Below are 22,505 nucleotides of genomic sequence, written 5' to 3'. Positions count from 1 at the left end.
TGGGATATAAATTTAGTAAATAAAATTAGCATGGGTTCCATTCCCAAAGCAACAACAGTCTTGCTAGCTTGATTTGTTCCATAACTTTTCTTTTCTTTTGCAAAAAAAAGTATTTAATATGATGTTTTGTAATTATGGGTTGTCTCAACTGTATCTTTGTTGGCTCTTTGGAAATGAATGCACTTTTATTAAAAAGTGCAAAACTATACAAAAGAATCAAAGTGTGGGGCGGCAAATGTACTTTGCAAATCAGTCTTCCCTGAGCTAGTATCCTCCACAGGGTTTGTACTATGAGCCTCATCAGCCCCAGGAAGCATGGTCAGTGGTCCTTGATGATGAGAGTTGCAGTCTGGAGGGCACCAAGTTGGGGAAGGACACCCTAAATCAAACAGGTTTTCAGCTGAAAATTCATTTATGTGCTATAATTTTGCAGTTGTTTGCCTTTAAATTTCAGTATTTGGTCTTCTGTTTACTCTGTATTCCAGCCAAAATAGCTTGGAAGAGAGCAGTCAGAGGAGTCCGTGAAATGTGTGATGCATGTGAAGCCACTCTGTTTAACATTCACTGGGTCTGCCAAAAATGTGGATTCGTGGTCTGCTTAGATTGCTATAAGGCTAAGGAAAGGAAGAGTTCTAGAGGTCAGTGCACTTTTTGTAAGAACTAAAGATAATAGTTAAACATTTTAGAACTGCTTGTTTGAAGTTTTAGGTTAGTTTCTATTTAATCACAAAAACTGGATACAAAGTAAAATCACCACAAGTGTATTCAGCTTTGTGCAAAACCACTGCTCTTATGACTGTAGGTTGTATGTTTGGAAGGCTGATCTAAAATTACTTTGTTTAATTGAAGTTAATAAAAAAACGTAATTGATTCTATGATGTGAACCAGGAGTAGGCAACCTAAGGCCCAGGGGCCAGATGTGGCCCAGTAGCCTTCGCAATCTGGCCCGTGGATGGTCCGGGAATCAGCGTGTTTTTACATGAGTAGAATGTGCCCTTTTATTTATAATGTATCTCTGGGTTATTTGTGGGGCCTGCCTGTTGTTTTTACATGAGTAGAATGTGTGCTTTTATTTAAAATGCATCTCTGGGTTATTTGTGGGGCATGGGAATTCGTTCATTTCCCTCCCCACAAAAAATATAGTCTGGCCCACCACAAGGTCCGAGGGACAGTAGACCGGCCCATGGCTGAAAAAGGTTGCTGACCCCTGATGTAAACTGTTAATGCCTTCACAGATAAAGAATTGTACGCCTGGATGAAATGTGTGAAAGGGCAGCCTCATGATCACAAACATTTAATGCCAACCCAGATCATTCCTGGAACAGGTAAGATCATAATGAAGGTCAAAGCTTTTGTATCAATGAATATTGGTACTGCATTTCAGGATTCATAGCTAGCGCTTCAGACTCAGAGGTATTGCGTCTCTTTTCCTAAGATGGAAGGTATTTCACAATGTTCTTGAGCCTCAGAAGGAAATGTGCCTTCTGCAGGCTATTGTCAAGCCTTCATCTGAAAAGGCACTCTTTTGTAAACCAGGCCGTAGCTGAGATCAGAATTTTAAGTATAAAATTATAACTTGTTTTGTTCCTGGTCATAGTTTATAAACTTTTATAGATCAGTGAAGGCTGAGGCCTGATTGGAATGATGGTTACATCAGTGTTCCACATAGCAGAAGTGTAAAGTATGGATTTGTTCAAAAGCTTTTTGCAGGATTTTAGGAAAGAGATCAAGACCTTTTACTTCATCAGAGTTCATGGGACAGACCAGGAGTAGCCAACCTGGTGCCCTCCCAGATGTTGCTGGACTTCACCTCCCGACAGCCCAAGCTAGCTTGGTCAGTTTTCAGAGATAATGGAAGTTTTAGCCCAACAACATCTACATATACATTGGCTAACTTGGTATAGAACGAGCACCTAGGGTCCTCCTGGTTTTAATGAGTTTAACTGGAAATGCTTTTTTGTTTCTTTGATTAGCTACTGATGGTTCTTGGTGCATTTTAAATACATTTTGATTTTTTGTGTGTTTAATTGGATTATTCATGTAAACCATCACATACCTGCAGCAAGTGGCCATTGCTGTATAAAATGTGCTGCTGCCCTTTGTCTAGGGTGGGAAAGCAACACAGAAAAAACATGAAGTGGCAGGCCAGCATTGCTTTTAAAGGTTGCAGTGTGCAGGAAATGTTGTTTTGATGATGGTCGTGCTTTATGATCTTTGTTTATTCATGTGTCAAGCCCTTCTCTGCCTTTCCCCATTAAGTATCCCTCTTGTTTGTGTCCCTCAAATTCTGCAGCTTACCCTATGTAATAAAAATTGTACTTAACCATGTTAACAATATTTTTTTATTTAAAAAAATGACATATTTAAAAAAATCATGTTGAAGATAGCTAGTGTCAGAATTTTGCTGTTTATTTGGGGGTAAAATTCTGAAATGTGTTGGCAAAGGTGGAACTGGTTCTAAGGGTTTGGTCTCTATTCTTTTTGGTGTGCGGATGCAGATGAAGTTTGAGGTGGTCAGCTTCAAAACTGTATAATTCATTGTTTTCTTAATATTTTATAGTATTAATGGAACTTCTTGAAGCAATGCATAATCTTAGAGAGAAACATGAGATTAGAGCCCATTGCCAGTGTGCCAGCAAACAGAATTTACAACCTGGCAAGTTCCCTTCAATGAATGGTGTATCTCAGGTAAGGCCACAGCTTAGTGATCAAATATAATTTTGTTAATATTTGTTATGACACTTTTAAGATGCACAGTTGCATATGCTATTGACTTTCAGTGCTGCTTAACTGTGCATCACTAAAGCATAGTTTACATATGCTGCATTAGGGTCTTAAAGTAATTACTGTTTTATCATATGCAAAGTGCTTAATTTAATTGTTGTGTCCTACAGATTTTGCAGAACGTCCTTAATCACAGTAATAAAATTTCTCTGTGCATACCTGAGTTGCAACAGCAGAAGGCATCTCAGAAATCTGAGACAAACGGTAATACAAGCCCAGGAAGTGACGTGAGCACAGACAGCAAGTTAACTCCTCCTGAATCCCAGTCACCTCTGCACTGGTTGGCAGATCTAGCAGAACAAAAGGCCAGGGAAGAAAAGAAAGGTAAATAATGGGATACCGTATGTTGATTAGAAAGCAGATTGCGGGTGAGATCCAATATAACATTAGCACAGGAAGTTTGAGAATCTTAATTTTGTTCAAGAAATAGCACACAAGCTTAACTGTCACCAATAACAACAACAACTGGTTGTGTTAGGCAGTTGCACAACAGCTTTGACAACAGCAACAGCAACAACAACTTATTTGTACCCCGCCCATCTGACTGGGTTGCCCCAGCCACTCTGGGTGGCTTCCAACATATAAAAACATAACAAAACATTAAACCTTGAAAAATGTCCCTATACTGGGCTGTCTTCAGATGTCTTCTAAAGGTTATATAGTTACTCATCTCCTTGACATCTGATGGGAGGGCGTTCCACAGGGTGGGCACCACTACCTAGAAGGCCCTCTGACAAGAATAGGACTCCCATTAGATTCAGCTGTTGTGCTGCACAAGATTTCTCCTAGTACAGGAGTGGAGAACCAGTCACCCTCCACATACTGGACTGCCATTTCCGCCAGACACAGCAAGTGTGGCTAATGATCAGGAACAATGGGAGCAATAGCCCAACAACATCTGGTGGCAACAGGTTCTCGACTTCTATGCTAGTGGGATGGGTGGCTGTTGTGCAAGCAGGCTGCCACAGAATAGGCCTCCTTTACACGTTAGATTTCTGAAATGACAGGTGTTTTGCAAGATTACCCAGTTTATCGTTAATTATCATTATAGGGACCTACATTATCATTAAGTTTTTTTGTTGTGTAAACTTTCCATGTTAAGAAAAATGTATGTTGCATGGGCAGGAATGAAGAGGATAGGAAGGAACAAATGGTCCTTCTAGAATAAAAAGAAAGCTAATTCAGACTTCCAATAATCTCGTGGAACCAGGCAGTTTACTATGTAGCTCTGCAAACGCCTGAACAGGCTTTCAACTTCAGCCACCTTATTTGGTCCCTCTCTCCTTTTACAGATTGTTTCTTAAAACTGCACAGAGGTTTTGTTTACTATCAAGCAGTATATACATTTTGTTTAAATATTAGCAGTAGTGATACAATGCTACTTCTAAGGAACAGCAGAGCTAGGTGGTGTTTTCTCAGGAGTCCTGGGAGAGGGTAGTGAATATCCCCTGTGCAATATTATCACAAAAAGCCTAGCCACATCATATGCCTCTTTTCTTCAGCCCTCATTCAATGCCCTCCTTGTTCTGTTCTGTGAGCAAGAAATGCCATCTGTAACCAGAAAATGTTAAATACAGAAGGATGCCTAGGGGCATAGAAGAGGCTGTGGTGAATATGAATTCTTCCAGCACATTTATATATTTGAGCCACAATCCAGCACACAGGCACATTTATATTCACTGAAGTCAGTGGTTGGAAGAGTGTTGGATTATGGTCATGAACTTCAGTATCATTCAATATAACTATAAATTACTTTAGCATTTTGAGATTGGACGCAACAGCTTGCCAGAAAATAAAAGTAATTTATTTCTTTTATGAATTTTGAGACTCACCAGACTACTATTAGTGTTATTGTTTCACAAAAATGAGGGAAAAAAATTGGGGGGCGGGGCGGGTTATATTTCTTACTGGATTCCCAAAACACTAGGGTCAGATTCATATGAAAACCTTGTTACCCCACAATGTGAATGGCCCCCAGACTTGCATACTTCTCCTCCTGCTCTTTCATACCTGTAAGGAGGAGACTAGAAATCTTTGCTTCCACGTTGAAACTATCTTTGGTTCCTTATGATATATGAACTCAAGGAACTACAGTTTGCTAAGCTATGGTTAGTAAGAACAGGCCAGGATCATATTGTGGTCTCATTCCAGCTTTTTCTCAAATCGTAGTTCTTCTGACACCTCCAGGGGACTTTGATTAGTTTTAAGCAAAAGTGGGTGTATCTGGCCATCTGTTCTGACATGGAAAAGAGAAGGGGAGGAGAAAATTCCTAAGACCAAGGCTTGTCACAACTAATTCACATTGCAGAAAACTGTGGGTTCCCATTGTGTCTGAACTGGTCTTGTAAATGATTGATCTATGTCATCATTCACAGTTTGCTATTTTTTAATAATATAAAAAGCAATGGACATTACATGTTTTCCAGTCTTGTGTGTTGGCACCTTCTGGAGGCATCAAACTAAACAATTTTTTGTATATGATAGGAAAACCATATGCCGATGGCATGTGTTTTCAGCCTTTTTTTAGTTACCATATTTGTCATTTATGACAGGACACTCAACAGTCACAAATGCCATTTACATAGTAAAATAGGGTCTAATTTGGAAGATTTAATTCATCCCCATGTGTTCGGGGAAATATTACTGTTATTTATTAAATTTGTCCTCCACCCTATACCCACAGGCCTCAGGGCAGTTCACAGGATAAAGTCACAACATAAAAACATGAAATACACAATCAAAATAAAAACAAAAACAACCCAATAACCCCCCCCAAAAAATAAGGCAATTAGCGCTACAAGTAGAATGTTGTATCATGGCACAATTATGTACGATTAATCCTTTTTATTTTAGAAAACAAAGACTGCCCTCTTGGAAAGCATACAAAGGAAGAGCAGGACCAAGACAGTTCAGAATCTCTTAACTACAAGATGCCAACTCCTTTGTCTCAAAATAGCGAGCAGGGCTCAACGTTACGAGACTTGCTCACCACTACTGCTGGAAAACTGCGTCTCGGCTCTACAGATGCTGGCATTGCTTTTGCACCAGTTTATTCTACAGGAACTGCAGTGAGTTTGTTACCAAATGCCTTGCTCCAAATGTTCTTGAGTGAGAAGGGCTTAAATATAGCTTAGAGAGCAATGTCTAAATGGAACTGCTATCACTGTATGATATTCGTCATAGAATGAAATTGTATACCTAAGGGCCTGGGCATGTCCAATGCTATTATTTGGAATTCTCATTAACTGCTCTTGAATTTTTTCTCACTGCAGAACAAGGGGGCTGTTTTTCATGAGTCCAAAGGTTCCTTGGACATGTGGAGTTAGTTATGCAATTCTCTGGATCTCAGTCTGCCATGGTTTCCCTTAAAAAGTTTAGTTATGAACTAACTTCGTTAAAGTTCAAACTTATTAACAACATTTTAAGGCTCTGTCTATGCATGTAAATATTACACGAGCAATTCACTAAAGAGTTAAACTCCTGCAATCTCATCGTCTTTTATTGTTTGTGAAAAAATCAGAGGGGTTTGTATCAGTTTGTTATCAGAATATCATTTTTTAATGAATGAGAATATAATATAATATATTATTGTAGTTTTCAGTTTGATTGCACTATTGATTATTATTACTGTAGCACCTCTTCTGTGGTCTGATAATGAAAGGTTTCCTCCTGACAAGTTCAATATTGCTTAAGTCCTCATTTTATTTTTCCAATAGAGTAGCAAAGGTGGAAGGACGATGCCAAACATTCTTGAGGACATAATTGCTTCAGTTGTAGAAAACAAGATTCCACCAAATAGAACACCAAAGATAAATGTAAAATCTGAAGTGAAGGATGAGCCAAAGGATGAGAGAAAAATTATTACAGATGATTGCAGCACATTGTTCAGTGATGTTCCACATTCATGGCTCTGTGATAAACACATTTTGTGGCTCAGTGATCATAAAAACAGCAACAACTGGAAACTTTTCAAGGATTGTTGGAAGCAAGGAAAGGTATGTTTAAAATGCCCTTCAGCACCTAGAAAGGGGCTTATGAGACAGCGTGCTTGCACCTTAATTTTAGATCCGTTGTTGGATTTCATAGATTCATAGAATTGTATAGTTGGAAGGGACCATGAGGGTTATCGAGTTTAAATGAAGAGAATCCATTTGCCAGTGGATGCAGCCAAATGTGGCCTAAGGATTACCACTTCCTAACGCTTCAGCCAGAGTCCCTCACTAACTGCCACTTGCCTCATTATATATGGTTTGTAACACAGATGCCTCATTTTGTCTTGAAGACTATTCCAGACTAACTGGGGGAAAGTAAGATAAGGATTATGCAATATCACCAACATGGCACCTCATGTAAATTTTGCAATACTTCCTTGTCATGAAATAGTCTTCAGAACAGTATTTTAGCTATAACGGAAGGGGGAAGAACTATAACCCACAACAGTAGCAGGGATGTACTATCAGAGAGAGTTCTTGGTCTCTGCTGACAAAAGTGACCAGTCACATAGCTCAATGTATTATCATTTTAATGCCAGTCTTGAAGTTAAAACTTAATGCATTAACAAAATTTTAAGCGTGGGTTAAGGCCAAGAACAGTAAATACTGAGAATTATGGACCAGTTAAAGTGTTCCCTATTAATGTTTGTTGTGCAATATCACCTCAGTATATATGTGTAAAGTGTAGGGATATCGCGGAGTGGGCAGTGAGGTCCGGAGGGAGCACACTCCCCACCAGTAGGCAGCCTGCCTGCACGCGTGACCCTGGGGTGCAGGGCACAACCCCCCCCCCCAGACAAGCCACAGCTGTCTGAACATCGTTTTCCTCTGTCTGACCTTTTGCGGTCTCAGCAGTCTGCGGTGTCCTGTCTGTAACCTTTGTCCCTGAGACTTTTTGTCTCCGCCATACACTGTGCAAGGGGAAAATGACGCGGTGGAAACAGGTGCCAAAATAACTTTGTACCACCCCACGATCTCGGGACCCGAAGATGTGTAAAGGTCACAGCCCAAAATGTATCTGCTTGGGTTTGCATATTTGTCTCAATAAAAGGAGGCTCCACAGGGCTAGCCAGCAGCTTGCAGGCAGCTCACTGATGATCAACCCCCAGTCTTGTGCCTTCACTTCAGTAAAGATCAACCTAACAACTCCTTTTGCACTCTCAGTTAGGAAGAAAACTAACAGGGTCTTAGTTGTAGTCTAATTGTGTTGAGGTTCATCAGTGGGCAACATCTGGTGATGTTTTTCCACTTGTGCAACAGAAACCCACTTAAAAAACAAGACTTGTGTTTTCTCTTTTCTCCCCTACAGCCCCCGTCAAAAAACCCTGCTCTGGAGCATTCAGTAATTCTCCAGAGCAGATTTAGGGGGCTGCAGTGGGGAGGAGATGAAGAAGCCCCATTGCATGAGCTGATTCACTCTCATGCAATGTTGCATCTCACTATATATTTTCATTGCTGGCAAATTAATTGCTTCTAAGTATGAAGTCTCATTATGCAGTAAGTAGCAGGTAAATTGTTTTATTGGTTATTGTTTTGAGAGTAAATCTGAACTTAAGAATTCTTCATAGAGGATATTACTAATGTTTGGACTAATTTTCATCTCTTGGTGGTATAAACAGCAGTCTTGCAAATCAGCATTTAAGAAAACAAGTTAAGAAATAGTAGAAAGAACTTGAAATGTGAGACAAATGAAAAGAGTAGAAACTCTGAAAACCATGCTATGTTAAAGACAATTCACAGGCCTAAATGAAGATGTCCCAATATTTATTGATGAACAGTTAATATTATAAACCTCTGTGCAGTGAAGAAAAGATGTCCTTTCAAGACTGATGGAAATATGCATGAATCCATTTTTTAAGTGCTCTTGCTTATTTCCACTTTTCTGTTTTCCTTTTCAGCCCGTATTAGTGTCTGGAATGCAGAAGAAACTGAATGCTAGCTTATGGAAGGCAGATTTTATTAGTTCAGATTTTGGTGATCTCAAAGCTGATCTCTTGAATTGCAAAGACAGCATTACTTCCAGTGGCAGTGTCAAGGAATTTTGGGATGGCTTTGAAGAAGTTTCAAGTATGTTGTGCTTTGTATAGGACTATAACAGACCCAAATAAAATACCTATCTATAATCTGGAAAAAGAGGATATCAGAGAATTGTGGGGGTCCTTCCTTTTTCATTATTTGCCAGAGAAGATTTAGTTTGGGACAGGATGCTGTTAATTGCCCAAGAGTTGATTGTGTTTGTGTGCTTAATTCTTTCCATTAAGTTCAGTTGAAAAGTATTTAGACTTGACAGGACCCTCCCTATACATAATATACTAATGTAAAATAAGCTTTAGTAATATTTCATAATTATATATTCTGCTTATTTTATTTTAAAAAGAAAAACCTCAATGTGAACCTGTTAGCCGCTTCCTTGATAAAAAAAAATTCAGATCAGAGACACCAATTACTTCCAGTGACAGGCATGAGCATGAATTGGAAAATATCTGTATTGCTACATAATAGTGTGCATTTTGCTTTAATGTTTTTTTGTTTTTTTTGAAAACCCATTTTTGACATTTGACAGTATAGTATGTACATTCAAATATCTTCCATTCTGTATTTCAATCTCTAAAATGCCTAAGTGTTTAGAGTGTGTGTGTGTTTTATACATTCAAAATTTGAGTATACAGCCAAACAGAATTGCAATGTAGTATTAACTAGTAGAGCAGTTTTAATATCAGATATCAAAGCCAAAAAATTGGAATTTCAAGATTCCCCCCCCCCCCTGATGTTGGTAAATGCCTTATCAACCCTGTTACTCCATGATCAAAAAGATGGGATATCTTCTAATTTATTTTTAAAACAATTATTTAAAAAATCCTCTTTTCCCCCATCTGGTAGCACACTCACTGATCTCTTCACTGTTTGCAGAACGGCAAAAAATTAAAAATGGAGAAACAGTTATACTTAAGCTGAAAGACTTTCCTTCAGGAGACGATTTCAAGACCATGATGCCTGCAAGGTATTTAGTATTATTTAGCTCATCAATTGATGGGTTGGGCTTTTTGTTTACTGAAAAATTATTTATGTTTATTTTACTCTTTTTTTCCAGATATGAAGACTTATTAAAATGTTTGCCACTGCCTGAATATTGCAACCCAGAAGGAAAACTGAATTTAGCTTCATACTTGCCAGGTTTTTTTGTGCGCCCAGATCTAGGGCCCAGATTATGCAGTGCATATGGTAAGTAACTTACAATACTGCTTGTGTCAGGTCAGGGGATTGTGTCTCCTCATTATTAAACACCTTCTCGCCTTTGAGTGGTTGGAAGAGCCAGAGACACAAAAGTGGGGATGAGCATGAAGAAGGGATAAAGAGGTTGGGGGAATCTCAAAGAAGGAGCAACAGGTGGAAAGGTTAAAAAAGGCGAGTTTATAGGAAATGGAAGAATCAATAAATTTGAGAGGGTAAAAGCATGTGATAATGTGGTCATGGTAATATAAAGATGTTTGATAAAAGGGAGTTACAGATGTCAGTTAACTTGGCCACTTAACAGAATTCCCTGATGAATGAGGAGGGGGTATACATGTACATATTCAATGTACATTGAGATGAGAGAAAACACATTACTGCTCCTGATGTAAGTGAAATAATTGGGTGGTATTCAGATAAGTTTTACTCAGAGTAGGTTCATTGAAATTAATGGGCCTAACTTAGGCATTTTCATTAATTTCCGTGGGTCTCATCTGAGTAAAACTTAGCTGAATAACACTCTCATGGCTATCTGATATAAGTGTGGGCAATTTATATCAGACTGCTAACTCCTTATACATTATACATTATCTTATACATTATAAAAGCAGCATTTGTTTAAGAAAACAATTTCGCAGGAAAACATTTTACAAGTCTATGATAATTTGTGAAGGCCTTAAAATGCCCTTCAGCATATTCTATATATTCTGTTTGAAAAAGGTGTAGCTGCTGCTAAAGATCATGATATAGGAACTACAAATCTTCATATTGAGGTATCTGACGTGGTGAACGTCCTTGTCAGCGTTGGCATAGCAAAAGGGAATGGCGTTCCTTCAAAATCAGGTAGAGTAAAAATAATACAATCTTTATTAAACAGAAAAATATGAGTTGGCACAACTTACTTAATAGCTGATCTACACCCTGTAAATAAAACCTAAATCAATCCACTTGATACTTTAACAATCCTTTGGTGCTCATTCGGATTAAAGGACACTCTCCCCACCCCACACCCCCCATTTTGCAAAGTATTATTGGATGTAATGACTTATATTCTAGGAAGTGCTCATGGAAGGGGTTTGGCAAAGAAAAACCTTTCTGCCCCCCTCTTCTCACTTCACTTCCCAAGACCCTCGTAAAGTCCCTCCAACCCTTCTGAATAGGTTGAACTGTGGCACTGGGGGAGGGTGAATTGCCCCAAACTGGATTCTGGTATTTTCCATGGAGACACAGAAAGCCTTTGTGTAGCAAAGGTGTTTCTAAGCTTTCCCCTGGTACTCCTATTGTTTTAGATTTGCTCCATTATAATTTTTACTCAGTGAATGTGGATTTGCTCCACCCTGCCCCTTTTTGTTAAGGAGGGAGAGATTTATGGTAAAGTGTTGAATCTAAAGCAAGAATTTCTCCAGCTCTGGAAAGTAATTGCATTTCTGAATTTTCAGTGGTATTAAAGAAGTTTGAAGAGGAAGATTTGGATGATCTTCTAAGAAAAAGACTGAAGGATTCAAGTGAACTGCCTGGTGCTTTGTGGCACATTTATGCCAGCAAGGATGCTGACAAGATAAGGGAGTTTCTACAGAAGGTTAGATTTACAATGAATGTATATTGGTATTATTGTGTATAAGATTTGTGATGGGCAAATGCTTGTGTCCTGGGTACCAGCCACTCTGTTCCATCATCCTTCCCCAGGTTTTCCTTCCTTTCCCCTAACAGTCAGCCAGAATTCCTTGCCCACTGAGCATGCTCAGTACTCATTGAGTTGTTGATGGGATCCTTCATTTTTGGGGTGGGGAGTGTTGGGTACACTTGTGCTCCCTCGCAGGAAGTGACTATCCAGACAGTGAGATGGTTTTATTCCCTTCAGTTGCATCTGTGTTTCTCTGCTTTAAGACAGCCTCCCCCAACCTGGTGCCCTCAATGTTTTGGACTACAACTCCCATCAACCCAAGCCAGCATGACTAATGTAAGGTATGGTTGGAGTTAGAATCCAAAATATCTGAAGAGCTCCACGTTGGGAAAGGCTGCCTTAAGATTTTTCTTGGAAGCTTTGTTCTAGTTCCTCTACCAGGTGTAATCTGGTGGAGAACCACTTGAGACAGAGCTTCTTTGTCCAAGAAGCAGCAAAGCTATGGAACGCGGTTTATTCAGTTATTTTTCTAGCTCTGTTTTGGAGGTTTTTGGTTTTTACTTTTCCTTTTCATATTTTTTTATGTCTTTAAGTAAAGTTATTTTAGATTACGAGCCAGTTGTAGGAGCCTCGACCAAAAGTCAGGATATAAATATTTTAAATAAGATCTCTGAGATACGGCCCAAGCAGTCTGTACGAGACATGGGGGAGGGAGCAGTTTGTCCCCCACTTTCCCCTGAGGTTTTCAAAGTTTCATAGGAGAGTTCTGAAACTGAAACTGTATTTATGTTAGAAATAAGATGTTAGAATGAAAGGATTTTGTGAACATAGATATTACTTAAAACCACACAGCATTCAGTTTTGCTTATAACATATTACAGATGGCAAAAGAACAAGGTTTAGATGTTTTGCCAGAACATGATCCGATACGTGACCAGAGTTGGTATGTAAACAGAAAACTCCGTCAAAGACTTTTTGAAGAATATGGAGTAAAAACCTGCACTCTGATCCAGTTCCTTGGTGATGCCATTGTTTTACCAGCAGGAGCACTTCACCAGGTAAAAACATCAATTTATTCTTACTAGAGTCACTAGATACCTCAGACAAGCTGTTGCAATATTTGGTGTCCAAGAGTGGAGCAACCCAAGAGGATGTGTGAAGGCGGTAATAGGGGTGGGTGCGTGCGTGCGTGCGTGCATGTACCCCCTCCTCATATGTATGTGAGAGAGAGCAATCGTGGGGTGGTCAGAGGGCTGACCCTACAGCAAATGCAATGCTCATGCTGATAAAAATTACACACACACACAATTTTCCTATCTAATCAGCTGGAAAATTTGCATGCAACTCTACGGGTTTTTGAATGCATAATAGGGTTTTCCGGTGATTTGGAAAAATGATCAATGCACACTGGCTTTTTTAAAAAAAGCTTTTTCTCGTTTGCCCAAGAACAATTCAGAATGTTGTTGTTTTGTGTTTCCGTTTCTTGCTCAGGTACAGAATTTTCATAGCTGTATTCAAGTAACTGAAGACTTTGTGTCTCCAGAGCACCTTATACAGTCATTTCACTTAACACAAGAATTGAGGCTCTCGAAGGAAGAAATCAATTATGATGATAAGCTGCAGGTAACAAATGAGTACTTGTCATAACTCCATTTCTGATGAAACATCAGTCCTCTCTCATGTTAACTTTGAATGTGTGCATTGAATATGAGACAGTAGTATCACTTTCATTTGTGATAGTTTCACATTGGCTTTTCTGAGCATTTCCATGTATGTATGTATGTATGTATGTATGTTAGTTAGTTAGTTAGTTAGTTAGTTAGTTATTAAATTTCTATATTGCCCTTCGTCCAAGGATCACAGGGCAGTTTACAATTGAAAAATGCATAAAATGAAAACCATGGCTAATTCTGCTTATGGCCGCTGTAACAATTAAATAAGCCTTTTTTAATAAGAGGGGGGAAACTATGTATTAGGTTCATAGTAAAGAAAAAAAATGGACTCTCCATTTCCCCCTTCCCTGTAGAAGTAGGACCCAGATGTGTATGTATGTGTCAAATGCTATAGATGTATTTTAAAATACAATTTAAATAGATCCATCGCTTTTAGAACAGTATAGGGGATTTTTAAATGTTTGATGCTTTACTGTGTTTAATGTTTCGATTTGTTGGAAGCAGCCCAAAGTGGCTAGGACAACCCAATCAGATGGGCAGCATGTAAATTATTATTATCCAGAATAATTCCTATACAGGAACAAGGTTATGGGCTCCAACAAGGCCATATAATGTTATGACAGGTGCACATCTTGGGCTTGTATATGCTCACTCTACTCCAGGGGTTGTTTAGCGGCCCCCGAGCCGCCCGCTCAGCGAGTCCCTGCACCCTGCACTAAACCAGCACGGCACAGGGACTCGCTTTTGCGGCGCCAGAAAGCACGCCCGCGATCTAGCCCACGGAGGGGGCTCCGCGGCAGTGAACCAGCCCAGGCAAGGTAAGCCTTGCCGACCCCTGCTCCCGTTTTCCCCAGGGAGAAAGTGCCATATAATAGGCCAACCAATTGGGGTATACTGAACTTACTCTGTGCCCCCACCCAGTATTGTGTTCTCTCCTTAAAAAGAACAGGCTTAGACCTTAGCTCACGGCCTTATACAAGTTATAAAAGTGTTATTGATCTTTGCACCACTTGATTGTAAACAAAGAACCTCCCAAAATGATGCAGTCTTTTCCCCCTTTCAGTGTTTTCCTCTCTCATGCCTTCCTTTACATTGTCTGGTACCCTGCTAATCACCAATCTCCCCAAATTTATTTTTACAGATTAAAAATATTTTGTATCATACAGTTAAGGAAATGGTGAGAGCTTTGAAGATTCATGAACATGAACTAGAAGATATGGAGGAAAATTAATTGTGCACGCTCTCTGTCCTTTTTGGGTCAGAAGAACGTATTTTATCTTTTTTTTCCTTTATGATAAAAGAAATCTACTCACTAATCTAAGCTGCACGAACCATCAGTGCCAAGAAAATATATTTGTTGTATTTTACTTGCTACTGACGCTGCAACAAACTAGCTTCTCATCACAGCTGTTGTGATTTAAACGAGAGGTTTTTTTTAAAAAAAAGAAATTGGAAATCCTAAGCAGTGCTCTGCTGCTCTGTATTATACTGTAAATGAAATTTTCAAAATGTCAAAGATTTAAGATGTATTTATTTTTTTGGGAAGAAAACACAGAATTCTATGCTCTATTGTTGATCAAATGTAAATGTGATTTGTACAGTTTGGTTAAAATAACTTGGATATTTTTCACTACATTGAGACAGTTACTGTGAGAGTAGGACACAAACACCAGCTATTGCCTGCATTTGGGATATTGCTGAAACCGCACAGCAGTCATGTCATGATCTGAAAATTACTGCCAAATAACTGTAAACTTTGTACAATATAAAGTATATAAAATAGATATTACAGACACTTCAGTATTTTATTGAAGCTATTCAGAGTACAATTAAAACATTTTCAAAAAGGTGTAATTTATTTAAAAATTGTCTCATTTTGGTAAAATTTATGTGAACTTTTAAAGCTAAATATTAAACTTAATATGCTATGTAAATATATACATATATACATTCAATGATGTATTTTTTTAAAACATTGGCTTGCTTTAATTTGTTAAAAGTGCAAGTGTTAAACATGCTTTGTACTTTGAAAGTTGAAAGGGGTTTTACATTTTCCATTAAAAGGACTTTATCAAATGTTGTCTCATTGTGTGTGTTTTTCATGTTTTGTGGCACATTTGTTAAAAATGCACATGTCTGAGTCATTCATTCATTCACAGTGGTTGCAGATGTCTGTAATGTTGACTATTGTAAATGACAGATTGTTGTGTGTTTAAGTAGTGTGGATCTTTCTGCCCTCTCCAGGTTTCATATGAAACTGCTCACATGTGCTAGAGCACAGTTCAACTGGCTGAGCCAAAGAAAGTTTATCTAATGAAGAATAAAAAAAAATTAAATCCTTCCTTGTTATGTATTGTCGTTAATTACAGTTCAAATTACCATATTAAAAAACCTGGACTTTTATTATCAGTCAGGAAGATTGCATTTGGCAGACTCATAAAATATGACAAACTCCTTGACAAACTTTGGTGCTAGGAAATGATAGTTATGTACACATTTACAAATAACAATTTAAGAGTTGAAGTCTTCACATGCTTTCCCCGCACTGGTGGTATAGTGCATGTTTTACAATATTTTGTGTACTTCTGAAGCACAGTATCCCAATGACTGTATTTAGAGGTTGATTGTCTTATTCTAAGTTACCAACAAAATGGGTACACAACATAACTGAAGTAAAATTTACTATCTAATCACTTGAAAATGTTCTACTTTAAATTCCGTCTGTAAATTTGATGTGACATTGTTTAGCCAAAGTTTTGGCAAGGTTTCAGGCTTCTCTGATAATTGCATCAGTTAGGGGCTAACTATACATTATTGTGGTACATACAGCATGTTGTTGGTCCTCTTAGTCAATAGCCAAAGGAATAAGAATCTTCACTCTAGCCATAGAGCTTTCATGGGGGGAAAGGCTGGAGACTGGAGAGAGACTGCAAATACCCTCTAGGTGGCTGATCAGAACCCTTGTGCCTTTTTGTTGGATCTGCTATTCCTTTGCAGGTAGCAAAACCTTACCTTGACATAACTGGCCTTGAAGGAAGAGAAGGTTACCATCTCTAGATATGTATGGAAGATTGAACACATCCTGAAGTTAATGTGAGAGATCCTTGATAGTAAACATAAGATGTAGATGTATCTTGGGTGGTTGAAGCTCCACCAAGTGGCTGTGGAGGACAACCCATCCTCTTTAAAGGTAAAGGACCCCTGACAGTTAAGTCCAGTTGCGAACGACTCTGGGGTTGCGGCGCTCATCTCGCTTTACTGGTCGAGGGAGCCGACATTTGTCCGCAGACGGTTTCTCCGGGTCATGTGGCCAGCATGACTAAGCCACTTCTGGTGAAACTAGAGCAGCACATGGAAACGCCATTTACCTATTTATCTACTTGCACTTTTTGGTGTGCTTTTGAACTGCTAGGTTGGCAGGAGCTGGGACCGAACAATGGGAGCTCAACCCGTCACGGGGATTCGAACCACCAACCTTCCAATTGGCAAGCTCAGTGGTTTCGACCACAGCACCACCCGCGTCCCACATCCTCCTCTTTAGGCACTTCAGTTAGAATGTAAAAGAGGTACAAGACTAACATGCTTGAATTTAGTGTGATTTCCTATTGTGTCTAATGAGCAGATGTCATCTGCCCTAGAATATTTGCTTGTTAATTCTCAATATGTAGGGAGGGAGACCTGGAGGTGGGGCAGGACTCCTTCCCGCCTGCCATTTGGACAACCCAGTGTGTCTACACACTTTGCTAGGGGAAGGAGTAGACAGAATGAAATCCTGTTCAGATGCAGAAAATGAAACATTCTCTTTGTATGGAGATGCACTTCAGAGTGTTTTCAAATGGATACATTGGAGTATAGTGTTTGGATAATTGTGGTTAATACGTTTAGGTAGACCTACTGTGTTGATTTCATGCATTTTATTTATGAAATGATTTTATAATTAAATGTATCATTATGCTCACCCTGTAACAACTGCAATGTTTCCATAGTAACTAATACATTTTAACTAGGAAAGAGAGACCACAGGCAAACAGAATATGGCAAATATTACATGATAGAACCACATGATCAAAAATTTCCTGTTTAGTCTGTTGCATATGTGTTTTCAGCTACAACCTAGGCAATAGCAAAGGTAAAACACACAAATGCATAAACATGCTGCAGACTTAAAAAAATTAGAATTCTAAGGCCCAGTTCAGACATTCATTTATGTGGAAACAATCTTGGTCTGGTGGAGTTGGCAGGTTTACAAGGCAGTCACTTGATATGCTTGATATCTGAAGGCAGCACTGTATAGGGAAGCTTTTTAATGTTTAATGTTTTATTATGTTTTTATATGTGTTAGAAGATGCCCAGAGTGACTGGGGCAACTCAGTCAGATGGGTGGGGTACTTATTATTGTTGTTGTTGTTGTTGTTGTTGTTTGTTTTAAAATAGGAGGTTGCACAAATTGGACCTTCATATTCCAATCTACATGGTGGAATAATGTGTGCTGTTTTCCCCCCACCATATTTTGACTGTCACCACCCAGTTCTTGAGTTTCTGAACTGGGCCCAATATTGGTGTATGAAACTGCCTTGTGGCTACGCAACTGTAACTATTAACCTAGGTAAATGCTGAATCATTGAAGCAGCAGAGCTAGAGTTAAAAGAGGATGTTGGACTGTTACCATGTAAAGCAGGGATGGCTGACCTGTGACACTCCAGTTGATAGACTCCCAGCTCCCAACAGCCCCAGCCAGCGAGGCATCAATGGTTAAACTCCTAGGAGTTCAACAACAATCTCTGATCCGTAGTGACTCAACTGCAGATTTCCACTTCTCATGTAACTGGTTTAGCTCCCATGCCATATTTTATGCCAGGCTCCAGTTGGTGTTCCTTTGTTTCTAGTAGAAAACAAATGCAGATCCAATAACCCTGAAGTCAGCCCATGCCTGGTATAAAGTATTGGTTAATCTGCGTATCAAATGATTTAAAGACTTTTTCAAGCACACTGCGGCACTCTGCTGTTGATTTAAAAGTGCTCAGGTTCTGCTCATGCCTGAAAGGAAGTCACTTCTTGGTCTGCATTCCACCAAGAAACTTTCCATGCATTTGCAATGTAAGCGACACAGTCAAATATTGAACAGGTTTGTATAAGAGTTTAGAACTGATTATAGCAGTTCAGTGTCTCCTAATCTCCGTTGTAAGAGTGAGCTGTGGGTAGCTGGTGCCGAAGAAACAACATTGTCCTTTCCAGTGTATTGAATAAACCGTTTCAAAATCGTCTTTGCTCTTTGTGTTTCTTAGTGCTCTAGCATGCTTCATTAATTTCTCTGCTAGAGGTAAGTTAGTGGCTGTTTGCCAATATTGTGTTAATAGATTCCTAACTGAAGACATGAGAAAGATTAGTAAATCCTTAAACTCTACATGCTGGTGGTCATCTATAAACAGGAATTCCATGAATTCTTGGCCCTCGTCTGCATTTCATAAATTGTGCTGTGTTCTTCAGACCAGATGGTAATTGTATACACCTGAAAAATGCAGCTCATGCTGGAGTGAACAGGAGTGCACTAGGACAGTTGCTTCTGGTGATTTTAATGCATAAGAGGTACAGCCTGTTCAGTTCTGTGCCTTTCTTTACAGCTGGGATAAGACAGGTGTAGCGGCAGATAGGTGGTACATGAACTTAGTAAACTCTTCCGCCTTCACCACTCTTCTCCCATACTTTTTAAAGCAAAGCTGCTTTAAACTGTCTCTCCCAATCCTTTTATCTGCTAAAAGTAACATATTAAAATTACATGGATTGTTGCAGTTGTTACAATTTAACACCAAATTTCTTCCCAGGAATATGTATTTATTCATTTTGTGATGAAGTACAGGTGCCACCAATTTTGTTTTCTGTTTGCTTGGATAGCATGACTCATATTTTGGCAAAGTATGTGTCTGCTATACTCATAGACACTATTTCTGTGGTCCAACTATGACAAGTGGTTGCTGTGGTGAGCAAACAGGCTGAACAGAAATGAATGTCTGGTCCCACCATTTAAATCTGATAGGTGCAGAGATCTTAAAAATCACACACAACTTCCAGGTTCAGACTGTAGTGGGACCAGCACAGCAGTGTCCTGATTGCCATCAAAAGATTTCCATCTAGATCTGCAACTCAGAAGCAGCAAAACTGCTTAAATAAGATCTAACTCTGAATGTACAGGCTTGATCATTTCCTAAAACCTTGAACCAACTCCCAGCCCTGGTCCCAGAGAACATGCATTTAAATTTTCACCTAGCCAGTTCTTATTTTTTGAAAAATGGTAAAAATAATATTGCTCCTGAGGGATTTTGCCTTTTTAGAAATTGGCTATAGTAGTTGTTTATGGATTAACAGCTGTTGTGACTATTTGTGTCCAGTCTGCCATAGACTGTAACACTGAATACACATTTCATCCCCTTTATTCTTGTGCTTAGCACTTTTTAACTAAAACTGATGTACAATATATTTGAGAAACAACAATGAAATAATGTCTGTAGCCATCTATCACTCCTACTTCCCTTAACATTCAAATGAAGGTTTTGTTTGGTATGTGTGTATTTAATTTGTTGAAAGAGCTGGGGCAAATAATGTATTTATGTTTTGTTTTAAAAAAGAAACTACAGCACTTTTTAAAATTGTTACAGGAGTCAGTGTGGTACCCTTAGGCACTTACCAAAGGTTTGAGAGATTAGTGATAGCAGAACTTCCATGAAAAAAACTTATGAAACTTTCAGTATTCTGTGCATCTGTAGTATTAGAAAGCACTTTCAGTTCATACTGAGAGGCAAGAGATCTGGCTTTATGTATGTAACCCTGAATTTGCAACAGGCCTAGCAGATGTGCAGGGGTTCCCCAAGGTAGAAAGGGGGGGGGACTCACTGAATTGAATATTAGTAAAGGTGCAGACCGCCTTTCACCATATGCAATCTTGCACCAAACTAGGTGTGTCCATTAATTCCAAGTTGCTATTGATATGTAGAAGTGAGAGCCACCCATCGGCCCCCCCAAAACCTGATTTTTGTATAGTTGTAACCAGGTGCGTCCTTCACTGTCACACACACACACACACCCTTAAGGAAAAAATGTAGCAGCAGTGATGGGTGTTCCAGTTTTCACCCTTCAACAGGAATATGGAAGTTCCCTCTCGAGATGAGTTACTCTTGTACAGGGATAGGGATCTTGTGGCTCTCCGTGTTGTAGGATTCTCTCAGTCCTAGCCAAGAAGGCCAAGACCCAGGGATGATGGGTGTTGTAGTCCAACATCATCTGGAGGGCCACTGAATCCCCATCCCTGCTCTTATCATTTTCTTTATGCTCTCAACATTCTGTCAGTCCTGGCTTTTGTTTTCTGCTTGTTCACAGACTTCTGCAACCTCTGGAAAACCTGTCTATAAAAGCCAATACATTATTTTTCATTAGCCTTTTTTAGTGGAAGGGACAATGAGAGTCATCTAGTCCAACCCCCTGAAATACAGGAATCTTGTGCCCAATGGGGCTTGAACCCACAACCATGAGATTAAGCTCTCATGCTATTCATTATCCATAGGGCAGTGATGGAGTTATGATTGTAGCATCATGGATATGGTTTCCATTTTGCACATATTACATTGCATACTGGGGATTGAATGCCCATAGAATACTAATATTCCTACAAAATAATAGTAAACCATTTTTATGTGATATGACATAACATTTTGATGTACAGCCAAAGGATGTAATGTTATGGGCCTGCAGTATGTTGAACTTCGTGATTTTAAGTTCAGAACCGCTGGAATACTGTGTAAAGAAAACAGCAGATGGCACTCTTTGTATAAAATTTCTAAATTCTTATTCCTAGCTACTAGGAAGTAACAATATTGTGGGACCAGAATTTATGTGCGGCTTTCTCTCATTTTTGAATAAACAGTTATTCCACCAGAGCTAAAAGATGTTTTTAAAAATGACACAGAAAAGAGGCAAGACTCATTCTTGAACTGTGACCCAAAGGAAAGTGTTTAGATTCAGCTGGAAGTAGTAATCAAAGGAAGCAGCATCTATCAAAAATGCTCAAGTGTGTGGCGAGAAAGCCCGTCATAATCCCCCATCTTGGAGATAGCCAGTGAAATTGACTATTGCACTTCAGGAGCATAGCTAACAGGAGGCATTTGTTACTACTATTTTAAATGACTGCATCAGAACGGTAATGTAAGATTTAACAACCATTAGCTGAAATAGCCTAACCCACCTCACGGGGTTGTTGTGAGGCTAAAATTGGGAGGGGAGAATCACGTACACCACCTTAAAGCTCACTGGAGAAAAGGGCAGTCGATAAATGTAATAATAATAAAATCATCTGCATTCAAGGGAAACCCTCTAACCACCAAAAATGGTGGGAGAGCTCTCAGCACTGCTTTCAGATGCAGGTTGGTCCCTGCTGAAGGCAGGATGCTGTGCTTTAGCTGGGCCACATAAAGAATTTTTATAGGTCTAGCAATGACTCAAACACAGTAAGCTGTTAACAGAAAGAGTGGATTCCTAGCTGGGGCCAAGCAGCGTGAGTTTTCTTCTCCATCGTGGTCTGCTTTTGCTCTTGCTTGCAATACCTGTATGGCTACCATCGAAAGTGGACCAGGTTGACATTTGGTTTGCTACAGCACAAATACTGCTACTGAGAATCCATGCATAGTTTCATTGTTAGAACTCTTGATTAGGTTTCATCACTTATCTGGGTAGTCATGCAACTCAGAGGGTAGAAGAGCATGTACCCAGACATGGAACATTTGGACCTCCATGCAAAGTACCTGCTTCATAAATATCACCCCACCTGAAGCCATTGCACATTTCTGCCCAATCTGCCCATGTCATATTCCTTTTCATGGGTAAAAGGTAAAGGTAAATGACCCCTGGACAGTTAAGTCCAGTCAAGGCAACTATAGGGTTGCAGCGCTCATCTCGCTTCAGGCCGAGGGTGCTGACGTTTGTCCACAGACAGCTTTCCGGGTCATGTGGCCAGCAAGACTAAACCACTTGTGGCGCAAAAGAACACCATGACGGAAGCCAGAGTACACGGAAATGCCGTTTGCCTTTTATAACGTGGTAGATGAGAATAGGTAAAGGTAAAGGGACCCCTGACCATTAGGTCCAGTCGTGGCCAACTCTGGGGTTGCGGCGCTCATCTCGCTTTACTGGCCGAGGAAGCCGGCATACAGCTTC

The 22,505-nt window shown here is 39.4% G+C and overlaps 1 protein-coding gene across 4 annotated transcripts in view; it reads left to right on the top strand.

Moving 5' to 3' along the window:
- Positions 1-15,645, top strand: part of JMJD1C (jumonji domain containing 1C) — a 121,596-nt gene extending 105,951 nt beyond the window's left edge. For all 4 annotated transcript variants that reach the window (XM_079975570.1, XM_079975568.1, XM_079975567.1 and 1 more), the window contains 14 exons: positions 486-638; positions 1,236-1,325; positions 2,561-2,688; positions 2,895-3,108; positions 5,638-5,852; positions 6,501-6,779; positions 8,675-8,843; positions 9,687-9,777; positions 9,868-9,998; positions 10,728-10,850; positions 11,447-11,586; positions 12,513-12,689; positions 13,123-13,254; positions 14,446-15,645. In XM_079975570.1, coding sequence (XP_079831696.1) covers positions 486-638; positions 1,236-1,325; positions 2,561-2,688; positions 2,895-3,108; positions 5,638-5,852; positions 6,501-6,779; positions 8,675-8,843; positions 9,687-9,777; positions 9,868-9,998; positions 10,728-10,850; positions 11,447-11,586; positions 12,513-12,689; positions 13,123-13,254; positions 14,446-14,535 — 2,132 coding nt within the window. In that variant the 3' untranslated portion in view covers positions 14,536-15,645. The remainder of the gene's footprint in view (positions 1-485; positions 639-1,235; positions 1,326-2,560; positions 2,689-2,894; positions 3,109-5,637; positions 5,853-6,500; positions 6,780-8,674; positions 8,844-9,686; positions 9,778-9,867; positions 9,999-10,727; positions 10,851-11,446; positions 11,587-12,512; positions 12,690-13,122; positions 13,255-14,445) is intronic.
- The last annotated feature ends 6,860 nt before the right edge of the window (positions 15,646-22,505 follow it).

This window comes from Podarcis cretensis (genome assembly GCF_951804945.1).
Source record: "Podarcis cretensis genome assembly, chromosome: 5".
NCBI lineage: Eukaryota > Metazoa > Chordata > Lepidosauria > Squamata > Lacertidae > Podarcis > Podarcis cretensis.
This window is presented reverse-complemented; position numbering and strand designations above follow the sequence as displayed.